Source organism: Neopsephotus bourkii, unplaced genomic scaffold (assembly GCF_033783945.1).
Source record: "Neopsephotus bourkii isolate Nb327-2 ecotype Australia unplaced genomic scaffold, CSIRO-AGI_Nbou_v1 NB_659, whole genome shotgun sequence".
NCBI classification, from domain to species: Eukaryota; Metazoa; Chordata; class Aves; order Psittaciformes; family Psittacidae; genus Neopsephotus; species Neopsephotus bourkii.
This window is the reverse complement of record NW_026901158.1, coordinates 7954059-7979262: the sequence shown is the minus strand read 5'-3', so window position 1 is coordinate 7979262 and position 25204 is coordinate 7954059. Positions and strand designations below refer to the sequence as shown.

The 25204-nt window shown below is 49.7% G+C and overlaps 2 protein-coding genes across 5 annotated transcripts in view; one reads left to right on the top strand and one right to left on the bottom strand.

Moving 5' to 3' along the window:
* TRIM32 (tripartite motif containing 32) overlaps positions 1–25204 on the top strand; it is a 477288-nt gene that overhangs the window by 66342 nt on the left and 385742 nt on the right. The gene's annotated exons all lie outside the window — the stretch shown is intronic.
* ASTN2 (astrotactin 2) overlaps positions 1–25204 on the bottom strand; it is a 327690-nt gene that overhangs the window by 170384 nt on the left and 132102 nt on the right. For all 3 annotated transcript variants that reach the window (XM_061352931.1, XM_061352932.1, XM_061352933.1), the window contains 4 exons: positions 22619–22786; positions 12506–12590; positions 12265–12339; positions 11258–11395 (listed from right to left, as the gene is read on the bottom strand). In XM_061352931.1, coding sequence (XP_061208915.1) covers positions 11258–11395; positions 12265–12339; positions 12506–12590; positions 22619–22786 — 466 coding nt within the window. The remainder of the gene's footprint in view (positions 1–11257; positions 11396–12264; positions 12340–12505; positions 12591–22618; positions 22787–25204) is intronic.

Below are 25204 nucleotides of genomic sequence, written 5' to 3'. Positions count from 1 at the left end.
GTTATCAGGAAGGTGCAGATCGCTGCTTGGGTAGGGCTGGGTATCAGTCATAGGTGCTGGGCAATTATACTGGGCATCACTTGTGTTTATTGTTTTTTCTCTTTCCCCTGTTAGTTTTATATCCTCTCCCCTTGTTATTTCCCTTATCATTATTAGCATTAGTGTTAGTAACATTACTACTACTAGTATTAGTAGGAGTAGTTTGCATTATACTTCAGTTACTGGACTGTTCTTATCTCAACCCATGGGATTTACATCCTTTCCATTCTCCTCCCCATCCCTTCAGGAGCAGGAGGGAAGAAGGGAGTGTGCAAGGGGCTGCATGGCTCTGAGTTACCAGCCGGGCTTAAACCAGAGCAGTGTGTCAGAGCATTAACCCTGACTTGCCTTCGTTAGCCCCAGTGTCGCTCTGCTGCCACCTAATTAGACTAACCCTTTAGTGCCTAATTTAATTACCCCGGCCCACAAAGTGACAGACAGCTGTTAAAAATGGTTATTGCATTATTAATACGCTCCAGTAATTTCCCATTAAAACTATACTGTTACTAATTCCACCCCCCCCCTTGTATTTCTTCCCTCTTAATTAGTCTATTTAAAACTTTGAAGGAATATTCTCTTTATGGTAAATGGGAGCGTCGAGCAAATTACATTTTTGATGGAATACTTCTGTGATAGGCCAGCAAATAAGAACGTTGAGTTGTTAATTACTGTCAGAGTTTCACGCCATGCCTCCTAATGAGGCAGTCAATCTTCCCTGCCATTCCCAGAATATGAATGGAAGGCCGTTGGTATTGATTTTGTCACGGGGACAAGGCAAGGATCCTTCCCTCTTGGGTGGCTATAGGGAAGGCAAGGAGGGCCCTGCACTTGGGGGGACACAGAGAGCTTTGGAATGGGATGAGTCAAGGAGGGTTTGAAGCTGGACGAAGCTCTTGGATATGCCTATAGGCAGTGTCAGCTCCTGTCAGACACACTGGTCCATGTCCCCAGTCTGTGTCTACTTGCTGATTGAAGTGTATCAGGTTAACCCCTTATCTTTCCGTGATAAGAGAATTTGGTTGTTGGGTTTAAGGCAAGAGAAACACCTGATCTGTCTGGATGTCAACTGATAACTTCATAGTGATGCAGGGAAATTATTAGCAAAGTGACCATGGGTAAGGATTGACACGAAACTACGAGGTGGCTTAGACACTGTACAAAAGCAGCCTTTGAGCTGCTCTGGAAGATGCAACAGGGAACTTCCAGTAATATTTCTCAGTCCCCTTGGGGACTGAACCTAACTGGTATTTGCACTGGTGCTCCTCTTGGAGGATGGAGGAGGCTGACAGCAAAGTCTGCCAGTGTCAGAGTCATAGGATGTGAATACTCTAATCACTCAGGCTTCTATTGCCTACCTCAGAAAGCAAGAGCCAGTCTTATGGGGCCATGCCCAGTGCAATCCCCAATGCCAAAGCCATCTCCCTGCAAACAGTGTCTTGGCCAAGCCAGACTTTAAGAAGTCCTGACTTCATAACAGGGGAACCAAGACAGATCAGCAGTGGTCAGTAAGGAGGTACCAGGGTCCGGGATCAACGTCCCAGCTAACACCATCTCCCCTGGGCATCAGGGAGCTGCACCATCAAGTGAGAGCTTGCACGTACACACATGCCACTAAAAGATGCCACACATATCCCTGCTTCAGTGCCCAAAACAGGGATGAGCACACACAGAAACTGTTCCACCTGAGCCATGGGGACTGTTTGAGTGGCAAAGCCCCCCTGCACAAACACGTCCTCCTCTGCCTTCTGTGCTCACATCTGCAAGAGCAAGGAGCCCTTTCAGAGCAGCAGCACTGTTACTACTGCAGGTGAAGACACGCAGAGCAGGCATGGACACGCTGATGGTGGTGCTGGAATACGGGCATGAAGGACCACAGCATCTCCTGGTAGTCCTGGAGCTGCGGCAGAGGACATGGGACTGACTTTGACAGGACCCTGTAGCAACTCTACGTTGCCAACATAGGTCCAACTCTCACAGCACAGAGAGGTCAGAGCCTTGGGACTTCACTCCAGGTGCCTGCTGCAGCTGGTCCAGTTGGGAATAAAGGGGAGCTGAGATCAAGAGCTTCGTGGTGGATTAACTCCATGGAACAGCTGCTCCACAGCCTGCCCCTAGGTAGATGAGCCCTAATACACATCAGGGACCTATTACACCTATAGATCATGTCTTTGTGGATAAACAGCATATTCAACCCTTGAACTCTATCCATCAAGGAGCCCTTTATTAAACCACCCACAACTTTACCATTAACCCTTTATAAACTACTCAGCTATGGCTCCAACCTGGATCTGAACCCAGTACTTCAGAGCCAACATCCCCAGCTCTGGCCTGTTTGTGTTTGATATGCTCTGATTAAAATAAACCAACTAAAAAGGGACTGTGGACTGAACTGAACTGAATAAAGAGACTTCTCACCACAAAAGCTCAGTGCATATTTACACAGTACCCTGCCTTAACTCTCAGCTTCTTCATTTATGTCATTTTAAGCCCTCCGCAGCAGTAGGGAAGTACTATCCAGTGTTTAATTGTGTGTTCTGCTGGGTTCAGCACAGCTCCTGATGAGCTGCTGCTGGGAGAGAGCGCAGTGGGGATGGACGTGGAGAGGCAGTGACAGGGGACATCCAATACAGAGCCACCAGCCAGGAGGGTGAGCAGCACCAGGGATAATACCCCAGCCTGAGGCAGTTTTGCCTTAAATATAAGGCAAAACAACACTGAGCAACCTGGCTATGTGATGCTATGAGGAACTGGAGTGCGACAACCAGATCTCCTGTTTGCAGGAAACATGAACATGTTCTCATGCCAAACCCAGTGCCAGCAGAACTGGACGTGCCCCAGTGCGAATGGGGGCTCTTCACCCCATCATATGTCTCCCTTACAATGCCTGCTCAATACCAGTCACTTCCATTTCCTCCAGAGGAGGTGAAACATGCTCTATATGAAATACATAAGGGCTGCGTGGTCCATGAACACTGTCATCGCCATCCCTTCATCCCTGGAGAAGAGAAGCTGCATGGAGACCTCAGAGCAGCTCCCAGTGTCTGAAGGAGGCTACAGGGATACTGGAGAGGGACTTTTCATCAGGGACTGTAGTGATAGAACAAGGGGTGATGGGTTCACACTGAAACAGGGGAAGTTCAGGTTGGAGATAAGGAAGTTCTGCCCTGGGAGAGTGCTGAGGTGCTGGCACAGGGTACCCAGACATGTGGTTGTGTTCAGGGCCTGGCACATCCCTGGCAGTGTTCAAGGCCAGGTTGGGCAGAGCCTTGGGCAACATGGTCAAGTGGAAGGTGCCCCTGCCCATGGCAGGGGTTGGAACTGGATGATCCTAAGGTCTTTTCCAAGCCAAACCATTCTATGATTCCCTGCTTCCAACCCTGGCAGCACCAGCACTGCTCAGCCCCGCCGGAGCCTGCAGCACAGTGTGGCAGCGGGTCCTTAACTGCACCCATCTGCGCTATGATAAAAGGCACTTGGTTGCAGCCAATAGCACCTCATTATATCAAAACCACCGCAGGAAACATCTAGAGCTGAATTGATTATGGCACAGCAATTCTTCAGGCAGTGAAAGCAGGGCAATTCCCAAGATGGGATTATTTTTTTTTGCAAGGCTTCACCTAATTTTCTTGATTTTGCTCATTTTTCCCCCCTCCCCTCTTGCTCCCCAGCCCTGCTTCCAAAACTCTCTTTGTTTTATCCTTCAAAACAGTACTCTGCTTAACACACTCTGGTGTAGTGCTTGGGAAAGCATCACCACCCACTGGATCTCTGGCTTTAAACAGGGAAATGTAGGGAAAGCTTTTGCTTTTCACTCTGCTGCTACAAGTACCATTTGGGGAGACCAGAAAAAGACCTCGCAGATGCTTATAAACATCTAAAGCAGAGAAGCTGAGTAAGCAACAAATAAAGAGATGGAAAGGAGCAATGGTGCAAAACCCGGGCAGGGCAGAGGTATAGGGCAGATGATTTGACCACAGTCTGGTTGCAAAGCACAGAAAGGTTTTATGAGCCAACACCAGACAGGAAACATCATCCCCTGCACTGTGCAACACTGATTCTAAACCATGCACTGAGCATTTTGGTGCTTCTAACTTCATTTTGAGCTGGTTTTCCTCCTTTGGCTGTCAGGGGAGCAGAGAGAGCCTGCAGAGCATCCCTCCTGCCTCTGGAAAACACATGGAGTGAGAAGGACCAGCACAGCATGAGCTGCCTGGAAAGCGCTGCACCAATGGCTCTCTTGTCTGTCCCAAGGCCAGTGGGAGGAATAGAGGGCATTTTGTCCTAATAAATCACCCCAGGAGCTGGGGTGACATCCCGGAATGGAGCAAATCCCGCGGGAGCAGCAGCCGTGGTGGTGGGGCACTGTACCGAGTCCATCGGAGCTGATGGAAACATCACCTTGGTCCCTGCTGCTCAGGAGCAGGAGCTGAAACTAATGAACTTCATTTGTCTTTGGAGAGTGCAGCAGCCCTGGCTTGCGGGTTCAGCAGCTTGTGTGGTCACTGCTGCAGCAGGCAACTGCTTGCCCTGCATGGAAGGTGAATGGGAGCTTTGCCCCTTGGTTTGGTTTGGTTGTGTCTGGTTGGCACAGAGCTGCCTTCCTTGTCCCTCCATGGGGAGAACAGTGTTCATCTGCAGGAACTTGTCATCCTTCTCTTCCCTTCAGCAATCCCCAAATCCCCATGAAAATAAACTTCTTCCTCAAGAGTCCTTTCCAAGCTTGCACGGAATGGTGTCTTCTCATGGTGTCCCTAATGCAAAAGGACAAAGCTGCCCTGTTCATGTCCACTTGCATTCCCATCTGGGTGAAGTGATCCAATGGTAGGTACAGGAGATGAAAACAACAAAGGAGGAGCAGACCTGGTCCATGTCAGGCAAGTTTTAGGCAACTGAAATCTCACCAGAACTGGTTGGTGGATGGTGCCAGCTCTCTCCACTAAGCTGCATTAAGAAATAGCTGAAGAAAGGTATTAGCATGGGACAGCATCCCCAAAGTTGCACGGCGAAGCTGTAGGACAGTTGTGCATCCACATGGGACTGGGGCCATTATCCCACCCTGTCCTGGAGCATCTCAGGGCCTTAAGGACAAAGTTGCTGAGAGAGGGCAGGAGCACTCAGCATCCTTCCCCAGGCCTCACAGTGATGGTGGGACACTGTTGTCCCCATCCCCACCAAAAGCACCACAGCTCCCTCGCCAGCACAGAAGGAAGAAGAGGAGGAGAGCAGAAGTTCCCTGTTCCAAGCCTGGCACCGGTCCCCACTGTCCCAGCACCATGCTGCCACAGAGACAGGGCCAGGGGATGAACCTGGTCCCTCTCCTGCCTGCAAACCTTCTAGTCCCCATCACAGGCAGGAGATGCGTACAAAGGCAAAGGTAATAAAACTCAAATAGTGAGGGAAAAAATGTAATTGAGGAAAAATAGGAGAGAGAGGCTGTATAAACAGAGGGGCCATGGGGCTGCTCTTTGAACAGGCAGCTACAAAGCACACTCCAGCCGATATTTAACAGAAAGCAAAAACAGGGACAGCAAAACAAATAACACCATCAAACAAGGACAGGAGAGCTCCTTTCATTGAAGAAGCCCAAGGTTTGATTTTGCTGCCTTGCATCAGCCTTTCAGCTAAGCACACACAGCAGCACAGTGGTTTCGAGTCTCCTCTCCAAACCCTCTGTGCTCACCGCTTGTCTCAGTGCTGGCAGGATGCTGCTCCAGCGGCTGGATGGATGGACACACAGCTACAGCAGCACATCTGGGGCAGGCAGAGACATTACCCAGATACACTAAAAGGAATCTGGGAATGAGACGGCATCTGTGTATTTGGTGGGTGTTGGGGCTTTTATAATTGTCTCAATAAATATACAAACAAAATCTGTTTGTTCTTTGGGTTCTTTTCCCCTCCTGGGCTCTAAGGCACCGTGATGAGAGGAACAGCAATTGCTCAGCTGCCAAACTTGTAGCTATTGCTCCTTACGATGGATCTGAGAGCCAGGTCCAAATTCACACCCACTGCATCCCGAAGAGGTTTCATCATTCCCTGGGCAGCTCTACAGCCCAGCATCAAGATCTCACAACCACAGTGGGTTCAGAGCAGAGAGAGAGTTAAACTCAGTGTTACCATAGCAGGAGCTATGGTAACTACCCCTGAAGAAGGAGGGCTGAAATGTCCCTTGGATCCTAGGCACGAAAAATCACCCACAGCTGGTGATGGACCAGGAAGAGACAAGGTGAGGGCAGTAAGGTCCCTCCAGCCTCCCAGCGGTGCTGGGGGATCTGCATTTCAATTCTGACCTACCTTAGGTACCCCCTGGGTGATTTCAGCTCAAGATTTCCTTTCCACCCCTATTTCCCCATCACATCACTCACGTAATTCCTCTCATTCTACTGCTCACACCCTTCGGCGGCTGCTGCAAGATTCTGTCTCCATTTAGTCACCTCACAGCCAAGTGAGATGTACCTGATGCTTCTCACCCACTCTCATAAATCAAAGTGGGATGCAGGGAGCAGGGAAAATCCCAATAAGCAGCCAGGATGATGCTAAGTTGACAGATGCAGAGCAGGGGCTGATGGCTGCTTCTGTGTAAAGCATCCTTCTTACCCTCCAGAGGATGAGGCCAAAGGCTGCCTTTATCCCACTGTAAGCACTGCAAGCTGCTTCTCCACCACATTTTGCTAGACGAAAACATGTTAGGGTGCTAAGAAACCCACGCCAGAGCAGCAGGGATGTTATCCATAGGGATGACAGTGTCTCTGTGATGTCCAAGGTAATGAATTACTCAGAAATGAGTAAGTTGTGCCTGGTGATGCAACGATCAATTTGCTTCATCTTTGAAGCCATCCATTCATCACCGACTGCCTCCGCTCACAGGCACATTATTGGCACCAAAACAGCAAGTGCAGGCAGCAACCCAGGTACCCACTGAGGAACAGCCCAAGAAAGGGGCTTCCTCCTGCACTGAGCATCCAGAAATCACAGCCTGGTCTCGTCCAAAGAAAAGGGGGGAAAAAACGACCAAGTTCCCACAGCATCCCCTGCACTGAATGTCAAGAAGAGTGGGCAATGTGTGTCCCCACCAGCAAGGTGCCCCTGGGGACCAGCCCAGCCCAACTCCTGAGCCTCAGTGATGCTCACCTGCAGCAGCATCCATTCTCCTGCACTCCTGCAGATAAGGCGCAGGGCAGATGAGCTCTGCTGCTGCTGCTGCTGCAGTGTGGCCACAGCAAAGCTGCTTCTCCTCTCCTGGCCCAGATTCCCTTTGCCTTTCTCATCCACCTCACTTTTCATGCTCCTTCACTTAGAGGCAGCCTTATGCTGCCATTCTCAGCACTGACTAGTCAATCAGGGGTACCGAAATCACTGCAAAACAACACTGCAAACCCCTGTAAGACACGGCATGGCCGAGCCAGGGAAAGCCACAGGCAAGGAGCAAAAGCCCAGCTCCTGTTCTCGACAGGAGACAGGATGCATCCAGACACAGACGGAATGCATCTTCAACACGAGACAGCATGAATACGGACACAGAGCTCTGCCACTGAGAGAACTGGAAATGAAATAACAAACAAATATAAAACCCCATAAAAAAAACCCAGTCGATTGTACTTGGGCAAAGAATTCCGAGAGCAAAGGGGCCCACTTGGGAGCAAAACGAAGATGAATCGACAGCGAGTTCAAGAGAATTCATTCTGCCGCTGAACACTTTTCTCTCCATCAGGACATCTCAAAGCCTTGTCAAGCAAAGGCAAGGCTTTTATTTGTTTCTATGGTTGCCATAACGATAGAGCTGTATGTCATGTCAGGCAGCAGCTGAGGCTCGTGCCTCTGATTTATAGCTGTTCACCAGGAATTAGCAACTTCTTCTGCAGAGAAGGTGGCAGCATGAACCGGGACCTGGTATTTGCTAAAGCCACTCTCTGCTCCCCAGGTTATCTCTTCTCTCTGCCCCCAGCAGCCAACTCTGCCCAAAGGGATGCCTCTATTACCCCTTGGAGGGATGCTTCTGTTACCCCTTGGAGGGATGCTTCTATTACCCCCTGCAGGGATGCTTTCACTATCCCCTGCAGGGATGTTCCTATTATCTCCCTGCAGGGATGCTTTTACTATCCCCTGCAGGGATGCTCAGTTCTGGCAGTGGTGGGACCCAGGGGTGCAGGTTTTCCCTATGAGCTGAACAGCATAAACTGCCACAATTATAGTGATTCCTGGTCCCACAGTACAAGTGGTACCTCCTAAAGGGCCAAAGAGAGGGGGCAAAGAGCCCAGGGAAGGCCAGTGGGAAGGATTAAACACTTAACAGCAATTTGTTTAAAAAATATATGGATTACTGTGTTTACCACCAGGTTATGGGAGAAATACAGCTAAGGGAGAAGGAAGGAGCAATAAGGAATGGGAAACAAAGAGGGATCTGGAAAACAAGTGAGAAAAGGTGGGAATTGGAGGTATTTCTTGCCCTGGCAGGGGATGTGCAGCTGGGACAAGCTGCTCAGCCTGGGACCTGGCCTCCAGCCCAAACCAGAGGCTCCTGAGCATGGGGAGAGCCCTTCAGCATTGCTGGCCAACATCCTATGAACCAAGACATCACCATGAGTGTAGCTGCCATAATCCCAGATGTGTGACTGATGTGATCATCGTGTGGAAAATCAGAGTCCGGGGTCAAGGAGGGGATGCTCTCTATGGCTACTGATCAATTATACATACAAGTTTCATTGACTCTAAGCACCCTCATGTTTAATTTATGATGCACAGCCCTAAAGCCTCCATCACCAAGTTCTGCATGCAAAGCCCCATCCCACTCAAGCCCTAGCACATGCAGGAGCATCCCTGACGGGATGTTTGCAGTAGGCTTTTTGTCTCCTGCCTGCAGGAAGTTTCTCTACTTGGCTGCAGCAGGAGGAGGTATGGACCCTTCGTTCCCATCCAGTACAGCACTGGTACATGTCATTGCACTGCTCAGCAATGAAACACACAGAGAACAGCATCATGGAGAACAGCATCCCTCCAGGGAAGCAGCATGGAGCCAGTGCTTCTCCAGAGAGCTGCTGAAAGGCAGAGCCCCACCTGCCCTGCCATAGCATCAAGTACCTTCATAAAAACACAAGACCACGTTTGGACCTTTAACCCTCCGAGCTGTAAAGACTTCATCACTTGTTTTCTCCAAACCAGGCTCGCTACAATTTCCCTCCATTAAACTCATCAAGACAAGTGACCCTGGTGCCAAGAGGTGTCAGACTAATGAAAGGTCTGGAGGAATGCAGCACACTTGCTATTAGAGACACAGAAGAAATACAGGACTGAGCTGCCATCGCATCCTCACAGGACAGCAAACAGGGCACTGGAGGTGCTGAGATACGGCCGTGTTGAAGCTGGTGTAATGCAGCCCAGTGGCTGCCCCTTGACATGGGGATGTCTTAGAGCTCAAGTGTTGCAGAAGCTGCCAGCATGGAAGGGCGGATAATGGGACAGCCCTGGGAATAGGCTTTCCCATGCACAGGGATGGCTGTGTTTGGACACCTACATAATAGCACGTGTTCATCTCCAGTGGTAGGTCTGACGTTATGGGATCATCATCTGGACATCTGAACCACCAAAACTTCTATATTAATAGTCCCTTGAGAAGCTACCAAGAATTGTCTGAGTCCAGAGGGGACAAAGTGAAGAGGGTGCAAGGCAAACAGCTCTACAAGTACCTTTCTCATTGTATGAAAGCACAACAGACACAAGCCAACATGATGTCTATGAGCCCCAAACACAGCAGCATCCCTGCTCACCACCTGCAGTGGACCTGAACAAGCAGTATCACCCTGGTTTCCACTCAGACTAGAGTGCTTGGACCCCAAGCTTACAGCCTGATCCCTGCTTGAGAAGTTGTTTAATTTCTAATGCAGAAATAATAGATTGCTTTTCAGTTTTCACTGTATCTGTGAACCCTTCCATAATTCAACATCAAATATTTAGTATTACATTTATTAAGGTTTTAATAATTCAGCATCCCCTGTATGTAAGATACAAGAGCCGTGAACTCGCCTCCCTTATTCTACCTTGGGTCACTCCAATATTTATACCTGGAATTTTCAGCTCAGATTCCATTTATGAAGGGAGCAGGCAACAGCCTCCATGCCAGGAACATCCCTCCTCTGCCTGGCATTCATTCATCCCGATCGAGACACAAGGATCAGTGCTAAGACACAATCACCATGCTGGAGCAGAAAGCAAGCTTCCCAGCCTCTACTTTTGCTACATTAAATGAAGATGTGAGGAGGCAAGAAAGAAACAATGTTCTCCTGGCATTTTGGCTTGGAAAATGTTAGCATAAAGCAAGGGGACCCATCACCTTCTCATATGGAAAGCAATAGTTTTCCACAGACAGGACAATCAACACTCTGAAGAGAGCCACTGTGATAGGTATGGACCTATCAGACCTATCAGTCTCTTTCTACAGCATTAATGGGCCACAGAAACACCCCTGGAAGTGAGAACCTCTTGGATGCCAGCCCTGGCTCTGCCATAGCTTTTGTAAGCGCTTGCTCCAACCGTAGCTCTGCCAAGATGATGGGACAGAATGGAAATCCACCATCCCATCGCTTTGGGAAAAGATGGAAAGGGCTGAGGGACATTAGGATCCTGCTGGCACCCAGGGAGATGATTCACAACATAGACAAGGGCTGGCAGGTCTGGAAATTGTATCTTAAGTCAATGGGAGAAGGCAGTGAGAAGGAAGTGAAGGGGGGATCACACATTCTCCCTGGCACCCAACAGTCACATCCTCAATTTAATGAGGGAGAGGGATATGCACACTAAATAACAGGAATCGAATCTGTGTAGTCCTCTGACCTTGGCTCTTCGCAAGCATCACAGCAGACAACTAAGACTTGGATAGATGTGATATACGTATGAGTTTCTGAAAGATGACAGCACCTCCATACTGGTAAATGCATCAATTTAAGCTATCCAATCTGACATTAGATTCAAGTCACTCCAAAACTGCCTTGCCACAGGTTCATACCAATCTACCTGTCTGGATTGGCAGGCTTCAGAGCTATATTCACAGGCCTAACCTAGACCCATCAGGACCAAAAGAGCCTGGAGAGCTATCACATCACATTTCTTATTGGAACAAAATTAATCAGACTTATCATCATGGAAATTGCTGCATCCTCAATAGCAATTTAAAGAGCAGTGTAGGCACTCAAGCGTGAGGAAAAGGAGGAAATCTGCTTCCTACCTGACATCTGCTGGATCTTCTGTCACCAGAACATCTGTCTTGCAGCTGGCGAGAGGATTGATGGAAAGCTCCACAGGGGGCACCACAAAGCTCTTACTGACAGGCAGCCACAGGCCTTGACCCAAGCTATAGGTGGACCTGGAATAAGGACAAACGTATCATAGAGGAACAGAGTGTCCACAGCAAACGGTGGCCACTCTTCTGCATCACACCACTTGGAAGTCACAGCAGCAGTGGCACCATGGTGTAAGTTAGTCATTTGGTCTTGTCCTGAAAGACAAAATGAGCCAGGCTGAGAGACCTGGGTTGATTCAGCCTGGAGAAAAGAAGGGTCCAGGGAGAACTTAGAGCAGCTTCAGTGCCTAAAGGGGCTACAAGAACCCTGGAGAGGGGCTTGGGAGAAGGGCCTGCAGGGACAGGACAAGAGGAAATGGCTGTAAGCTGAAAGAGGGGAGATTTAGGTTAGACTTAAGGCAAAGAGGCCGGTTTATGGGTAATTCTTCCCTGTGAGGGTGCTGAGGCGCTGGCACAGGGTGCCCAGAGAAGCTGTGGCTGCCCCATCCCTGGCAGTGCTCAAGGCCAGGTTGGACACAGGGGCTTGGAGCAAGCTGCTCCAGTGAAAGGTGTCCCTGCCCATGGCAGGGGCTGGAACTGAATGAGCTTTAAGGTCCTTCCCCACACAAACTAGTCTGGGGTTCTATGATTCTGTGAACAGCTAAAGATGTGACAGGGAGAATATAGGAATGGCCAAGCTCTTCATTTCGGTACAAGGGGACTTTCTGTGCACATTGTCCTTGCTGTTGCTGTGTCTGGCTATGGGGATGAGAGGGAAACCCTTCTCTGTAGAACACAGACACATCCTTCTGGTCTGTCAAAGGCAAATGACACTTGTGTTCCCCAGCCAGCATAACAAGACTGGGCCAGGAGTGATCAAGAAGCAGCATCCACAGGGATGTCCTCACTGGCTCTCCTCTTGAATGTCCAAGCTGAACTCTTCTTTGACTCACCTGAGTATCTTCTCTGGTGCCTGCTCTCCTGTGACCAGGTCGTATCCCCGCTCCAGCGTCGTGTATGGCCATGGCCTGGAAAGCAGAGAAGGAAAGATCAGCTGTGGTGCACCTATTGACAAGGGAAGAGGCACAGCCCGGTCCTGGGACTTTGGTGCCAGTGATGATGGGGAGGAGAACTGGGCTCCTCACCAATGTGGGGGCCAGGACAGAGCGAACACAGCATCCTATCTGCACTCACCCTTCGCTGTGTCCCCAGTCGCTGCGCACACACAAGTGGCGATGGACGGGGTCTGGGGCATAACCTTCATGGCAGCTGCACTCTCCTGCAAGAGAAGAGGAGAAGATGAGACCTCTCTGCCCCAGAGGTACATCAGCAACCTGCCCATCTCTGCTTGTTCACAGCCATTCCTGGTCATTGCCATGGATCTGGAGCACTCTGGACTCTTCTGAAACCTCCAGGGGATGCTGAGGAGATGAGATGTGGAAAGCTTCAAGAAATGGGTGCTCTTCTGGAGACAGGGATGCCCCAACCCATCCTGGCCACATCCACGTCCCATCTCTGCTCCTGCCACCTCACATCAGGACAGCACAACAGGGTCTCCTGTAGCCCAAACTCCCACAGGAGGATGCAGAACCCTTCGACCTCCATTCTCCATGGGCAGCACTCACACCATGCCCCCATCCCACAGCTAAGGGGCTCTCGGTCCTACTCCACACTGCTCTCTGAGTGCTGTCTCACCCCGTTACACCCTATTCACAGCAAGAAAAGACATTTCCCGCACCAGAAACCCCATCGTGCTTGGCCCAAATTGATTCCATGTTCCATAGAAATACATAACCCGGAGCAAGAAACAGCAAAATCAAAAGATTAATTGGATTTGCACGTGGAGTTACTGTTACAAGCTGCTGCTGATGTTTTCCCCCCCCTTCTCCTCTTCTCCCCATCCTGCCTGATGGTGCAGCAGGCTGAGCAGTAAACACCAGCAGCAGTGATGGGCACCTGCAGAGGATGAGTGGGGTACCCCCATCGTAGTGGTAATGCAGACTGGCAGGTACCTGTGTGCTCATCAGGATCCTAAGCAAGTTCTTAAAATGCCTCGCAGGGATTACAGTAAAGAGCTTTACTGTCAGGAGGGAGCGAGACAGGGGTTCAACTGCTGAGATTTTTAAGGAAGAGACGCCTGGAAATGGGGAGGCAGCAAAAGAAGAAAAGAAAGGGGGAGTGGGGGAAGAGACAGCTAATGATGTGCTAAAATGCAACAGCACCTTCATGAAATATTCACTGCCTTAAACACGTCTAATATTAAAGATTAAATGTCCTGGGATTTGTCCCAGCGACTTCGAAGCACTGATTTATGATCTGTCAAAAGCTGCTAACCTCATGATTCATAACGGGAGCGGCAGGAACATTGCTCCTCTGAAGGGAAGGGCTTGGGAGAGGGATGGTGGCACTCGCCCTGCTCTGGCTCAGCAGTGCCTGGGGGCTGGGGCGGCCTCGCTGCAGGAAAACACAGGTTCTAATGGCTCCATCAGTGGCTTTAAAGCCAGGAAAGTTATTTTTTCCTTGGGTGCTTACCACGCAAGTTTCCCCAGGCCTGCTGTGGATCATTAATTCCTGGTGCTCATTGCATAACAAATATGTGCTCTGCAAACGAGAGACGTCCCAAAGTGCTTGCGAAGCAAAGCCGGAATCTTGGGGCACCGGCTTGTGCTCAGCTGCTGCGACAGAGATTACAGCAAGGAAGGGGAAAACACCAGAGGGGTTGGCACCAAACAGCCCAGTTGCCCAGTAACTGGAGATGCTGGTGGTGAATCCCATTCCCATGGTGCAGGAAGGCTGATTTTGTCTGGCTGTTTGCTTACCGCTCCATCAGTTTGGTGTTGGGAAGAGCAACTCCATCAACCTGCAGAAATATTGATTGTATCGACTCCAATCCCGGAGTTTCAACAGCCTCAGCTGCTGCTTGAGGCTTTAGTGGGAGGTTGAATTCGAGAGAGCAAACAGCGGCACCAGCTGGGTGCAGACTGAGAGGTGGGACACTAGGGAATGCCGTCCAGAGCACAGGTACCAGCCCCTCACCAGGAGGGCTCAGAACCAGCTTTCCACAGGTTTTCCAAGGAGATAGGCACCCCTTTGGCAGAGTTTAGGAGCTGGATAGGAAGGCTCCCAACACGGGATCAGATGAGCACTGCAGTCTACTGAGGAACAGGGGCTCTATCTCTTCAGGACAGATGGTTTAGGATCTATTTCTGTACCTAGAACCAGGAGCAGGCAATTAGTGGCATTTCCAAAGTACCTCAGCATAACCTGCTGTGCTCTTACAGGTTCTCATGAGCTTTTGCTCTCTTCACAGCAGCATCCACCCTCCTTCTCTGGCCTCCTTGGTTACTGTCAGTCTCTCCCCATCCTCCTTGGGTGTGATGCTGAGCCAGAAAAACTTATCCCCATGGACAAAGAAATGCCTTATAAAGCCATTTGAAGTGGGAGGAAAAGGGGTTCCCATACCTCTAATGCCTCTTTATGGTAAGCATATTTTCTAAAGAGCAGATGCTAAAAGAAACCAAAACCCCAAAAGCCAAAACAACAGCGCCTTTGTTCACAGCTACTAAATCCCGCTTACTTCCAACACGGGTGCTGTTATCCGCTCAGCACTGCTCAGGCTAAGTCAGGATTCAACCTGAGCTTAAGACCAAAATACACCCAAGTAACCAACTCTGACAACTGGATGCAGTTTCCACAGGTCCTGCACACCTCCATGCAGTGTTCAGCTACTGCCGAAGGGAGTACCTGCACACTGCTGTGACAAGCATCCTATATGTGCAGCCACCAACCCACACCCTGCCCACAGTACACAGGTGTGTGTGGTCCTTCCTCTTCCTTTGCATTCATAACACATAAATTGGGTTGGATAACCCATGAGTACTCCAAAAGACAGGATCACTGCTCACTCAGTTTAAGTGAGAGCAGGTCCTGCTGCTCAGCCCGGGAGTTTCCATGCTATACTTCAATGTGTTATTAAGAAAAGCACTGGGAGGGAGGCAACACCTCTGCCATTACATACAGAAGATGGATAAAGCAGGAAATGCAACACCAAAACTCTAGAGAGAGGGTCAGAGGATGTGTTATTCATGTGACAAGTGCAGGTACATGGCAGGATGAGGGGAGAGCTGAGGCCACAGGAAGAGAGCAGCACCCACATCACTGCTCTCCATCCTCCCCTGCTCCCCTTACCTCACACCAAATCTCATCACAGACCATGTTGCTGTCACTAATCAGAACCACAGACTGGTGTGGGTTGAAAGGGACCTTAAAGCTCATCCAGCTCCAGCCCCCTGTCATGGGCAGGGACATCTTCACTAGACCAAGAATAACAGTCTCCGTGACAGTTTCTGCTCGAGGAGACTGAACCCTTGTCTGAAGCAGCAGGACACATTGCCAGACACGGCAGGCACACCTCTGCTGCACCCTCACCCCTACTGTGCCTTCATCCCCACAGAGCCTGGTAGAAGAGACTACTGGCAACTCAGCTCAAAGTGCCATGCAGAGAAAGGTGCCATGCTGTGCAAGGTGACAGGATGCTGCATGGTCAGAAGCTTTGGCCCCACTGTGCTGCAGGCATCACTCTCGCCCTTAGCTGAGAGAGTGAGAAGGATCCAGAGCCTCACCTGGAGGAACCGGGCAAGCTAAGGACACATCAAGCTGGTTTCTGCATGTGGACATGAGCTTCCTCTGTTTCTAAACAAAGGGCTTCTCGCATTGCTCGTTAGCACCATCAGCATCCACAGCACAGGAGGAACACGGGTCTGCAGAGGCAGCAAGCCAGCGCCAGGCATTTTTCAGTGAATAGAGGCAGCTGTTGAGCGCAGCCCTGACTGCACCAGTGTTCACAGAGGGGCTGCAGCACAAAGCCCCTCTCTTCTGGGTGACTGCGGAGCCATCTCCAGGGTTACCAGCCTGCTCCGAGCTGGGAGCACTGGAGGGTCCCTCCTCCTTCCCTGCTGCAGGGATGCAAACCCTTCCACCCATCAGCAGCTCAAGCTTCATGGTCTGAATCCCCTCACCAGGGCAGCAAAGGCAGCTTCAAACAGTGTCTCCTGCCCAGGTGCTGCTGTGCTGGCCACCAACTCGGTGCTTGGCAAGGACCATGTCCCCTGTCACCACTGCCCTGGAGTCCCCATGGGGGCAGAGAGGACATGGATGCTCCCATGGTGGCCTCATGGACTGTCTCCTGCCACCACACAGAACACTGCATATCTGCTTTGTCTCTCCCAAGGTGGTGGCAATGCCCTGAGCACCAGCTGTGTGACAAACGCCACCAACAGATCAACACAAATCACCCCATCCCTCCAATGGCCATGACCACCAACCTCCCATAATGAAGCTGCCAAGGCCTCAGGGGCTTGTCTGCATCCAGAGGAAGCCCTGCATTGATTTATCCTTTGCAAATGTTCCTGAGCTCCTGGAGGAGAAACTGCCTCTTCATCCAGCATCCACCAACAGTCTGCTGCGGGTGAATCCAACCTCATGTCCTTCAGCCACATAAAGCCCATGGGGCTTCTCACACAGGCTGTTCTTCCTCATCCTGGAGCCTCAATACAAAAGGAGGATGCAGGGTTCCCACCAGGGCATGGTATGGTCCAGTGGTCCTCGATGCTGTCTCCAAACCACACGCAAGTCTGCCTTGGCCCATCTCCTTCCCCTCCTACAGCAAGTCCCATGCAGGTAGATCTGGCTGCATCCAGATCTGTGAGAACCCCAGAGATGTGATAACCCATGGGAAGGTGCCACGATTCCCCCAGAGCAGCACCTCTCCTTGGTGCCAACCCTTCTCCTGAGGGATGATCACCCTCCAAGGGATAAGCAAACCCCAAGAACCATACAAGAGAACTCAGCCACCATGTCCTCCCCCAGACAGGAGTTTCTATGCTTAAAATCTGTATAAATAAGAACAATAAAACATCCAGTTATTTGCTAGGCTGTGAGTGCAGCATCTCGTGCTCTGGTACCTGAGCCAGTGGGTGCCTTGGTGCTGATCCCCTGGGAGGAACAGCTCCCAGCAGCATGATGACAAGGCTGAGATCACCAGGGATAGGACAAGACACATCTGCACAAGTGTTGGCACCAGGGTTTCATCAACAGAGGTCTGGATGAGAGGAAAGTTAAAAACCCCACAACAAAACCCTTCCTAAGGAGTTTGCTGTGCCCCTGTGGTATGGCAGAGCAAGGGCCCCTGTTCAGAAGGACATAAGGAGGCCATTAAACACAGGCAAAGATGAACAAGGGTCTTAACAGTTCATCGAATCCCCAACTTCAATGAGCAAGTGAAGCATCTTCAGAGAGCTGCTCCTTCAGTCAGGGCTGGCCCCTACCCAGGGCCATGGCTCCTCCAACAAAGCTTCTCCTCCTGCCCTTACTGTCTGCAGAGCCTCGCCTTTCGGGGTGGCACTTTCCAAAGCAGAGTCTCTGCTTCCTACTGATGAGAAATGTCTGTAAAAGCACTTGAGCTCTCAAGGAACAAGACAGGGAAGGCGGCTTCTGCCCAGCTGACCCAGTATAGGGAAAACCTGGAGTTAATGTGACAGTTATCCGTCCTCTCCCCCTTCTGCAAGTCGCCCTCTTCACCCAGATCCATCATAACACCTAAGTGCAAGCTTAGCTTCCAAGGACCGTGCCTAGGTTTATGCTCTGCATGGATTATACTCTCATTTATCATCTGCTCAGCTCCTACACCGCACGGCTAAGGAAGATCTCCCTGGGCACACATGCACGGCTTACGCAAGGAAGCAGCAAGAGGTCCCAAGGGTGGTCCACATGCCACAGTTGTCATCATCTGGGGCGAACACTGCCCCACAACTGACCATGGCAATGAGAAGCCACCTCCTGCAGCACTGGTGGGATGGGTCAAGCCATAGAGATGGGCCCAGGGCCAGCTCTGTAAAGCACAACCCATTCCTCTTCCCTCCCCTCCGTGGTCTTTAGATAGGCACAGAAATGCCATTACAAGAACATTAGCAACTTCAGGATTAAACACTCTAATGGCAGAAAATGAGAGTGTAAAGACAGCACTGATAACCTTAACTCAGCCCCCTCCAAGGCATGCATTTTGATTGCTGTTTATGTATAACACTTCAGCCCGAAGCTAAATTAACTTGGGAGTTAACTGCCTCCTGCCCTGCTTGGTGCACGAGGCAAGCTGTGCCGCCACATGGAGAGAAATCATATATTACATAGGTTTTGACCAAGTTATTAAACTCCATACCTTAGAGAGACAGAAGCTCATCTTAGAAAAGTCTAAGTCAATAAAGACGGTCGGGTCCTCCAACAGCGAAAATAGCAGAAGTGCACAAGAACAAACAAATATTACTTGATGTGCACAAAACCCTGCATGATATTAAATTGAACTATGGGAGGAAATGGCTGTTTTCATAAACACAAACACACCCTCACCTAGATGGGTCATCTCCTGATTTACCTGCTCAGCATTGTCACCTCTGAATCCTCTTAACAGGTTACCTTTAAAGAATGGCTCTGTTTGAAGGTGATTTTCATCTGTGTCCTGCCCGTAAGACCTCCGTCCTACCTGCACATGAACACCTTCCATTTGGAAGATGATGGAAACCTTTTGTGCTTCCTCCTGCCGCTTTCTAGAAAGACCCTTCCTTACCACATCTCCTTTGGTCCTTACAAGCCAGTGCCTATTGCTTTGTGGGTGCCATCCATTGTGGATGCAAAGGAGAGGATTTTGATGGCAAAATGCCTGATTTATAGATGGAGAAGAAAAAAATCCCACCCATTTGCACCTGCTAATCAAGGTGCCATCCATCTCATTTATGCCACTGCTCCAGCAAGCCTGACAGCACAGAATCAGAGGCTGTTTCTTCCAGCACTTGGCCCTAAGGGACCAATTCTCCAGCAGGTCTCTTAAGCAATGCCCACAGAATGTGCAAGTGAATCAGTTTTGTGCATACAAAGCAGGTAATTGTGCTCACAAATCAGGATTTGCATATGCTGCTGGAAACAGATGCTCTCATCAATGTTACTGGTGCTGGGAATGGAAGCCAGGGAAAAAGCACTCCTGAATCTTACACAAGAGGTATTTCAGTGCATGGTAGGAGTGGTGGCACTACCAATGTGCTCCACATCTGTCCAAAATGCAAAGAGCGAAGAGAGTTGATGGCAAGTCCCAGAAGATGACAAACCTTTCCCTGTTCTCATTCCAAGCACCACAGCCAGCTCCTGCCAAGAGGATGGGGAGATTTGGATCCCATCCTGAGGACCACAAGGACCACATCCCGACCCTGGTGAGGTACCTGTCCCATCTGATGCGGCAGATGGGGCATGGCCACTGTGTTGCATCTGCAGGGGGAAGACCTTCATCAGCATCCGTTTAACACCTGTATCTACAGTCAGTCATGTCTGATCAACCAGCCTGCCTGTTTCTAAGGCAGGGGGGAAAGGAGGAAGATGGTATTTTGCTCACGTGCAGATGTTGGTGCTCCCTCTGACAAGCTCTGACGAGCTGGTGCTTTGCAAAGAGGGTTTGAAATCTGTCAGGGGGGGCAGCAATCATTTAATTAAAGAGTGAGTCACACGGTGAAGACACAAGGGAAGGCAAATTAAGGTCAGGCAAGCAAAATGTATTTTGGCATTTCCTAGCGTTTCAGAGCCTCCGCTTTCACAGCGGATTATTACTCATACTGAAGGAGTGCTTGGTGGCTGGAGTCATGAGTAAGCACATTGTACAGACAGATCTCATCTAAAACTCCAACCCCAAAGGAGGTTTGGGAAGGGGTAAGACTCAGCAGACAGAGCATACGTGACCTGGAGGTCCTTAAACATGTGCCAGGAGTCTGTGGCAATGCCACTGATGTTGAGTGCTACCCACAGAAGTCTACTTACACCTTGGAGCAAGGAGGCTTTGGGACAAGGCTGTATCCACACAACCATGGAGTTATGCAATAAACGCACTGGAGGACCTCAAACCTGGCTGTGCTGCTCTCCATAGGAGAAACCTTCAAGGCTTTTATCCTCTAGACAGGACAAACCCCAGTCCTCATGGACACTTCACCCAACCTGAGAGGACAGAGGGCAGGGGAAACCCTCAGCACCCACCGCTTGGGATGCTCACGGAGATGATGAAAATCCCTGACCTGAAAAGGTTGAAATTCAGGCAGGATTTATGTCCCACAGTAAAACCACAGGCCTGCCTCTCTCGTGGTGATAAAAATAAATCACCCTTAAAAACAGAATGACATTCATAAAAAGAAATCTGAGAATACATGCAGTGTATCATGGAGTTACAGCCTGCCCCAGCCTGGCATGGGAACTCCTCACCAGCTAAAGGCCTGTCAATGGTGATGACTGTAAGTGTGTGCCTGGGGCTATGTCCTGGGATAAGGTGTCAAAAAGGCACTTCCAAAGGCATCACTTTCAGTGGGTGCTTGCTCAGCTCTTGTGAAGTTTGGACCTCTTAAGAGGAGTCTTAGATTTAGGCTCTGAAAATCAACAAACCCATTGGCCAGTCCTGCTCTATCCCTGCAGATCCAACTGAATCCTTTATCCACATGCAAACTCCCAGGGAAAGAAACCGATCGAGATTTCAGGCAAGGAACATGAAGGTTCAGATGAAGGCTGCTTTGTCCTTGGCCCCCACCATGGGTAAGGAGGGAGGATGGGAACCAAGAATAGGAGCTGCAGAGCAGCTGGCAAGGTTCGGATCCAGTGCGGTGCGGAGCAGAGCACATCCCAGGCTAAGGAGCATCCCTGCCTTCCCTACAAATGAGATCTGACACATCCCGCTCAAGCGTGGGGTGTCCAGCGAGAGCGACAAGCTGCTCCTGCGAGCTGGGGATGGAGGGAGAGCAGCAGCTGGGATGGTGTGGGAAAACAGCCGCTCCTCGCATCAGAGGCCATTGAGCATTAAAGCAGCCCTGCTCCATGCCAAGGATGGCGTGGGGGGGCTCTTCCAAAGGGGAAGTCATGGTCTGGCTCCATGCATTTCTGCTGCAGGAAGAGCTTTTTCTCTCCTGCTCCTCTGAATGAAGGGAGAGCTGAGCGCATCCTCCCTCTCCCACTGAGGTGGCTGCGTTTCACCATTGCCTGAAACAACCCTTCTGCTCTGTGACATCTGGATGAGAAAAGCCTCCTCCAGCTCTGATTCCATCTGCCGGGGTGGCTGCTGTCACCTCCCAGCCCTCATTGGGACTGTAGGTGATGCCCAGGGCTCATCTACATGGGAAATTCATCCCAAGTAAGCATCCTGCTGCAGCAGCGCCTGCCAGTGCCTCTGTGCAGACAAGCCTTGAGGAACAGGAGTACTAAGAGAATATTCGTGAGCAAGAAAGCATTTATATTACCATGTTCAGGATTTGCACCTCAGCAGAGCAGGGAGGGATGAGAACAGGGTCCCCTCTGTCAGCCTATGGTGTGTTCATAAAGGATTTCTTCCCCTCAAGACACTATTAACAGCAGTGGGAGGCTTAGAAAAGGTCTCCTCTGTGAGCCATCTCCCTCCAAATCCCCTGGCAAAACCAGAAACCAACATCCCTATTTGCAGCCATGAGTCTGCTCCACAAACACAAAGTAAAAACACGCATGTGAGGTCCTGTCACCCATTCCAGCTGAGACATCACCTCTCAATGGCCAGCCGTTGGTTGGGGTCACATATACTTATTTCCACTCATGCAAACCCCCTGCCCTCATTCACTAGTTGCATGTCTGCTGTTCTCTATGTGCCCAGCTCAGTGCAGATGCCAGGACCCTCGTTTGTCCTGCAGGAGCATGTAGGGCAGAAGGAATGGTGACACTTCGCCTTTGCCCAGCCCCATATCTCAGAGTCCCAGCAGGGCTGGCTGCAAGCAGAATATGCTCAGCAAAAAGGTCAATTACAAATGAGGAAAGATGGCAACTTCCCAACTCCACGAGGAAGTGTTGGAGAAGAGATTTAACTGAGGTGACCATCAGACAGAAGCACTAATGGAAAACATGGTGCTTTGCAGTGGAATGGTCAAAAAAGCAAAGGGATGGAGATGGGGCAAGCTTGTGAGTAGGGTGTCCAAACTGGACAGCAAAGAGCACAACTTACAAACAGATTAACCCCATGTGTCTGCTGCTGCCACACCAAAGAGGTGGCAGCTCCACCATTTCAAATCCCCATCCTTGTGCCCGTCTCCTTTGCACCTTGCTAGCGGGGCTCACCAGTGGGTGACCCTGCTGGTACTTCCTGGACATCCATGCCCAACACCAGGCTAAAGAGGTGAACTGAGTGGGTGTCGAAGTATCCAGAGATAAACCTTCTCCCTCACAGTTCCAAGCTTCCCAAGGTCTTCACTCGTCCCCAGCCTCCCTTACCTGTCTCCTGGTCACAGAGCTGCTCACAGGCATCGGTGGTCCTCTGGCCACAGAGGTCTCTCACCCAGGGGGAAGTGGCATTGATCTGATAGTACAGGGACAGCTTGGCTGGATTAAGCCAGTCGGAGATGTCCAAGTAGCTCCCTTCGCTCACAACGAAGCTGCTGCCTGGAAGGTGGGGAAGAAGTGTTAGGCGAGTGTAAGTAGCTAAAATAAACCAAACCAAACAAAAAACCCCCATCAAACAAGTATTTTGGCCCAATAGCAGAACACTCGACTCTTCAGAAGCTGCCGTGACATCAAGATTAGCAAAATAATACCAAGTTCACCAACACTCAGACCCAAAGAACTTCATTTGACCATTCCTCTCCATATGAATGTGCCCCAGCAAACGGTCCACCAGCTGGGACATTCTTCTCCCCTAGCCTTATACCACGCAATATCATGGATTTGAGTTCGAAATCTCTGCAGAAATGTGGACCAATGTGACTAATATGATCCATAAGATTGAAGCATCTCATCCCAGCTCATGCAGGTGGCGTCCATGAGGATGCAAGGCTTAGGGTGCAAACAGGCAGTGGCCACACGGGCTATTCCCACTTCACTTCCATAGTTGAGGTGAGGGAATTGACCCAACCTGCAACTTCTTATGTGAGTGGTCTCGTATCAGAGACATTCCCAAGAGCCAGAAATGAATTCCTGCCAAAAGTGTTTTCTTCCAAAATCACGTTTATTTTGTGAAACATTCTTTTTCCCCACTATCATCTGGGAATATGCATCATCTAATTAGCCAAATAGATTTTCAGTTCAGCCCAATCATTTCCTTATCTAACATCTGAGGCCTAGCATCGCTTGGGGGATTTTGCAGGCACAGAGGTCCTCATTAACTCTGATCTTCAATTACATTGATTATAAGACAGCCTCCGTAATAGGGCCGCACAGATCAGAGGGGAGCAAAAAAACCTCTGCCATTAAGTGGTGTTTTGCAAAAGTTACCAGGGTAAAAGCCTTTCAAAACAGGAGAGAAGAAGCCTTCAAAGAGGAGGGGGCAAGGGGAACCAACAGATAGCCCTGGATCCCATAGCCACCCTTCCAGTAAGTGTTAGGACTTGCAAATGTGGGTAAAATTTGCAATCACTATATGAAGATTCAAATCCTTCTTAGTGATTATCCAAGGATAGCAAGTCTATAGATCCAAGGCATATTTTCGTGAAACCTTAAAGCTTGTGTCACTTACTAAAGGACTGGGACATCATTTTGCTAAGCACCACATAAGATCTTAGCTCAATGAAAGCCAAGACATTAAAAAAGCAGGATAAAAACCCACAGCAGCAACCACCCTACATGAACCTGCCTGAACACAACCTCCTAATTTCCTTCTGAAGAGTAACACTGGTGCTTTAGCAAGTTCTTCTAAACATCATCGTGCACCATACAAAGTATAAAATAAGCAGAGCCTGAAGTCAAGCATCCCGGTGAGCAACCCCATTTTCAAGTATTCCAAGATCTCAGCACCACACAAATCTGAGTTCTAATTTCACATGAATTCAAGTCTTCTACACTTACACTGTTTATACACCATAAACACATTCACAGCCACATCTCCACACTCGAAGCTGATGGAGGCTGCCAAGCAAATGGAAATTAGACTTCCCAGATCCAGCTGCTCTGGAGACCCAGCAAGGCAGGAGCCTGCATCACCAAGGCTGCAGGATACATCTCTATCAGACACACAACGGCAGTAAATAGCTGGGTAAACTCCACACCACCAGTGGAAAGCATCGAGACACTGAACACTGAGAAGCACCTTAGAACCACATCATTTTCTCTCTAATTATCATTCTTTGCCACAAATATTTAAAGACAGCTTGAAATACCAACGCTAAACTGTTGCTGGTTTGTTTTACCAAACAGAAATGCAGTGTGAACCCATTGGGGAGTGTTTACGTGTATGTGGCTATGCAGTAACCTGTCAATCTTCCTTTCTTCCTTATTTTTGTAGATCCCTAATAAAGAGCGAGGCTTGGGAATCACGTAAGCACATTTTGAGGCTCAGCTACAGACAGCTCCCTCTGCACCCAAAGACTGAAGAGCTAAAGCAATAGCTCTAGATTAAATCCCTACTTAATGAACCCCACTTCTAGTTGAAATACAGCCAGCCTGAAAGCAACAGAAGCAATTCAGACATAAAATAGTCATAGCGTTAGTGTTCATCAAAATGAAGGTGACTTCAGCTAGCAAAGCGTTTTGGAAGGGACAGACTATGCACAGGGCAGGACCCCTTGCTGGGGTGGGCAATGACCATCCATCCCCACATGCTAAGGTCCTCAACAGGAGGAAGTCCATTCACGGCGCTGCTGCCAAATCTTCATTTCCTTTGGAATACCCTATTTGCTGCTGAGTAACCCAACAACTATGTGTTTATGGACGTACCTCCTAAATCCACACCAAAACGTGACACCTGGACAGGAGCTTGTAACTTCTCGTTCAGCAGAGGTTTGGTGTCCATGGAAAAAGCACAGATTTGGGAAGGCTGAAATTGATCACGCTTTGCCATATTCTATAGAAAAACCTTCCCAAATATAA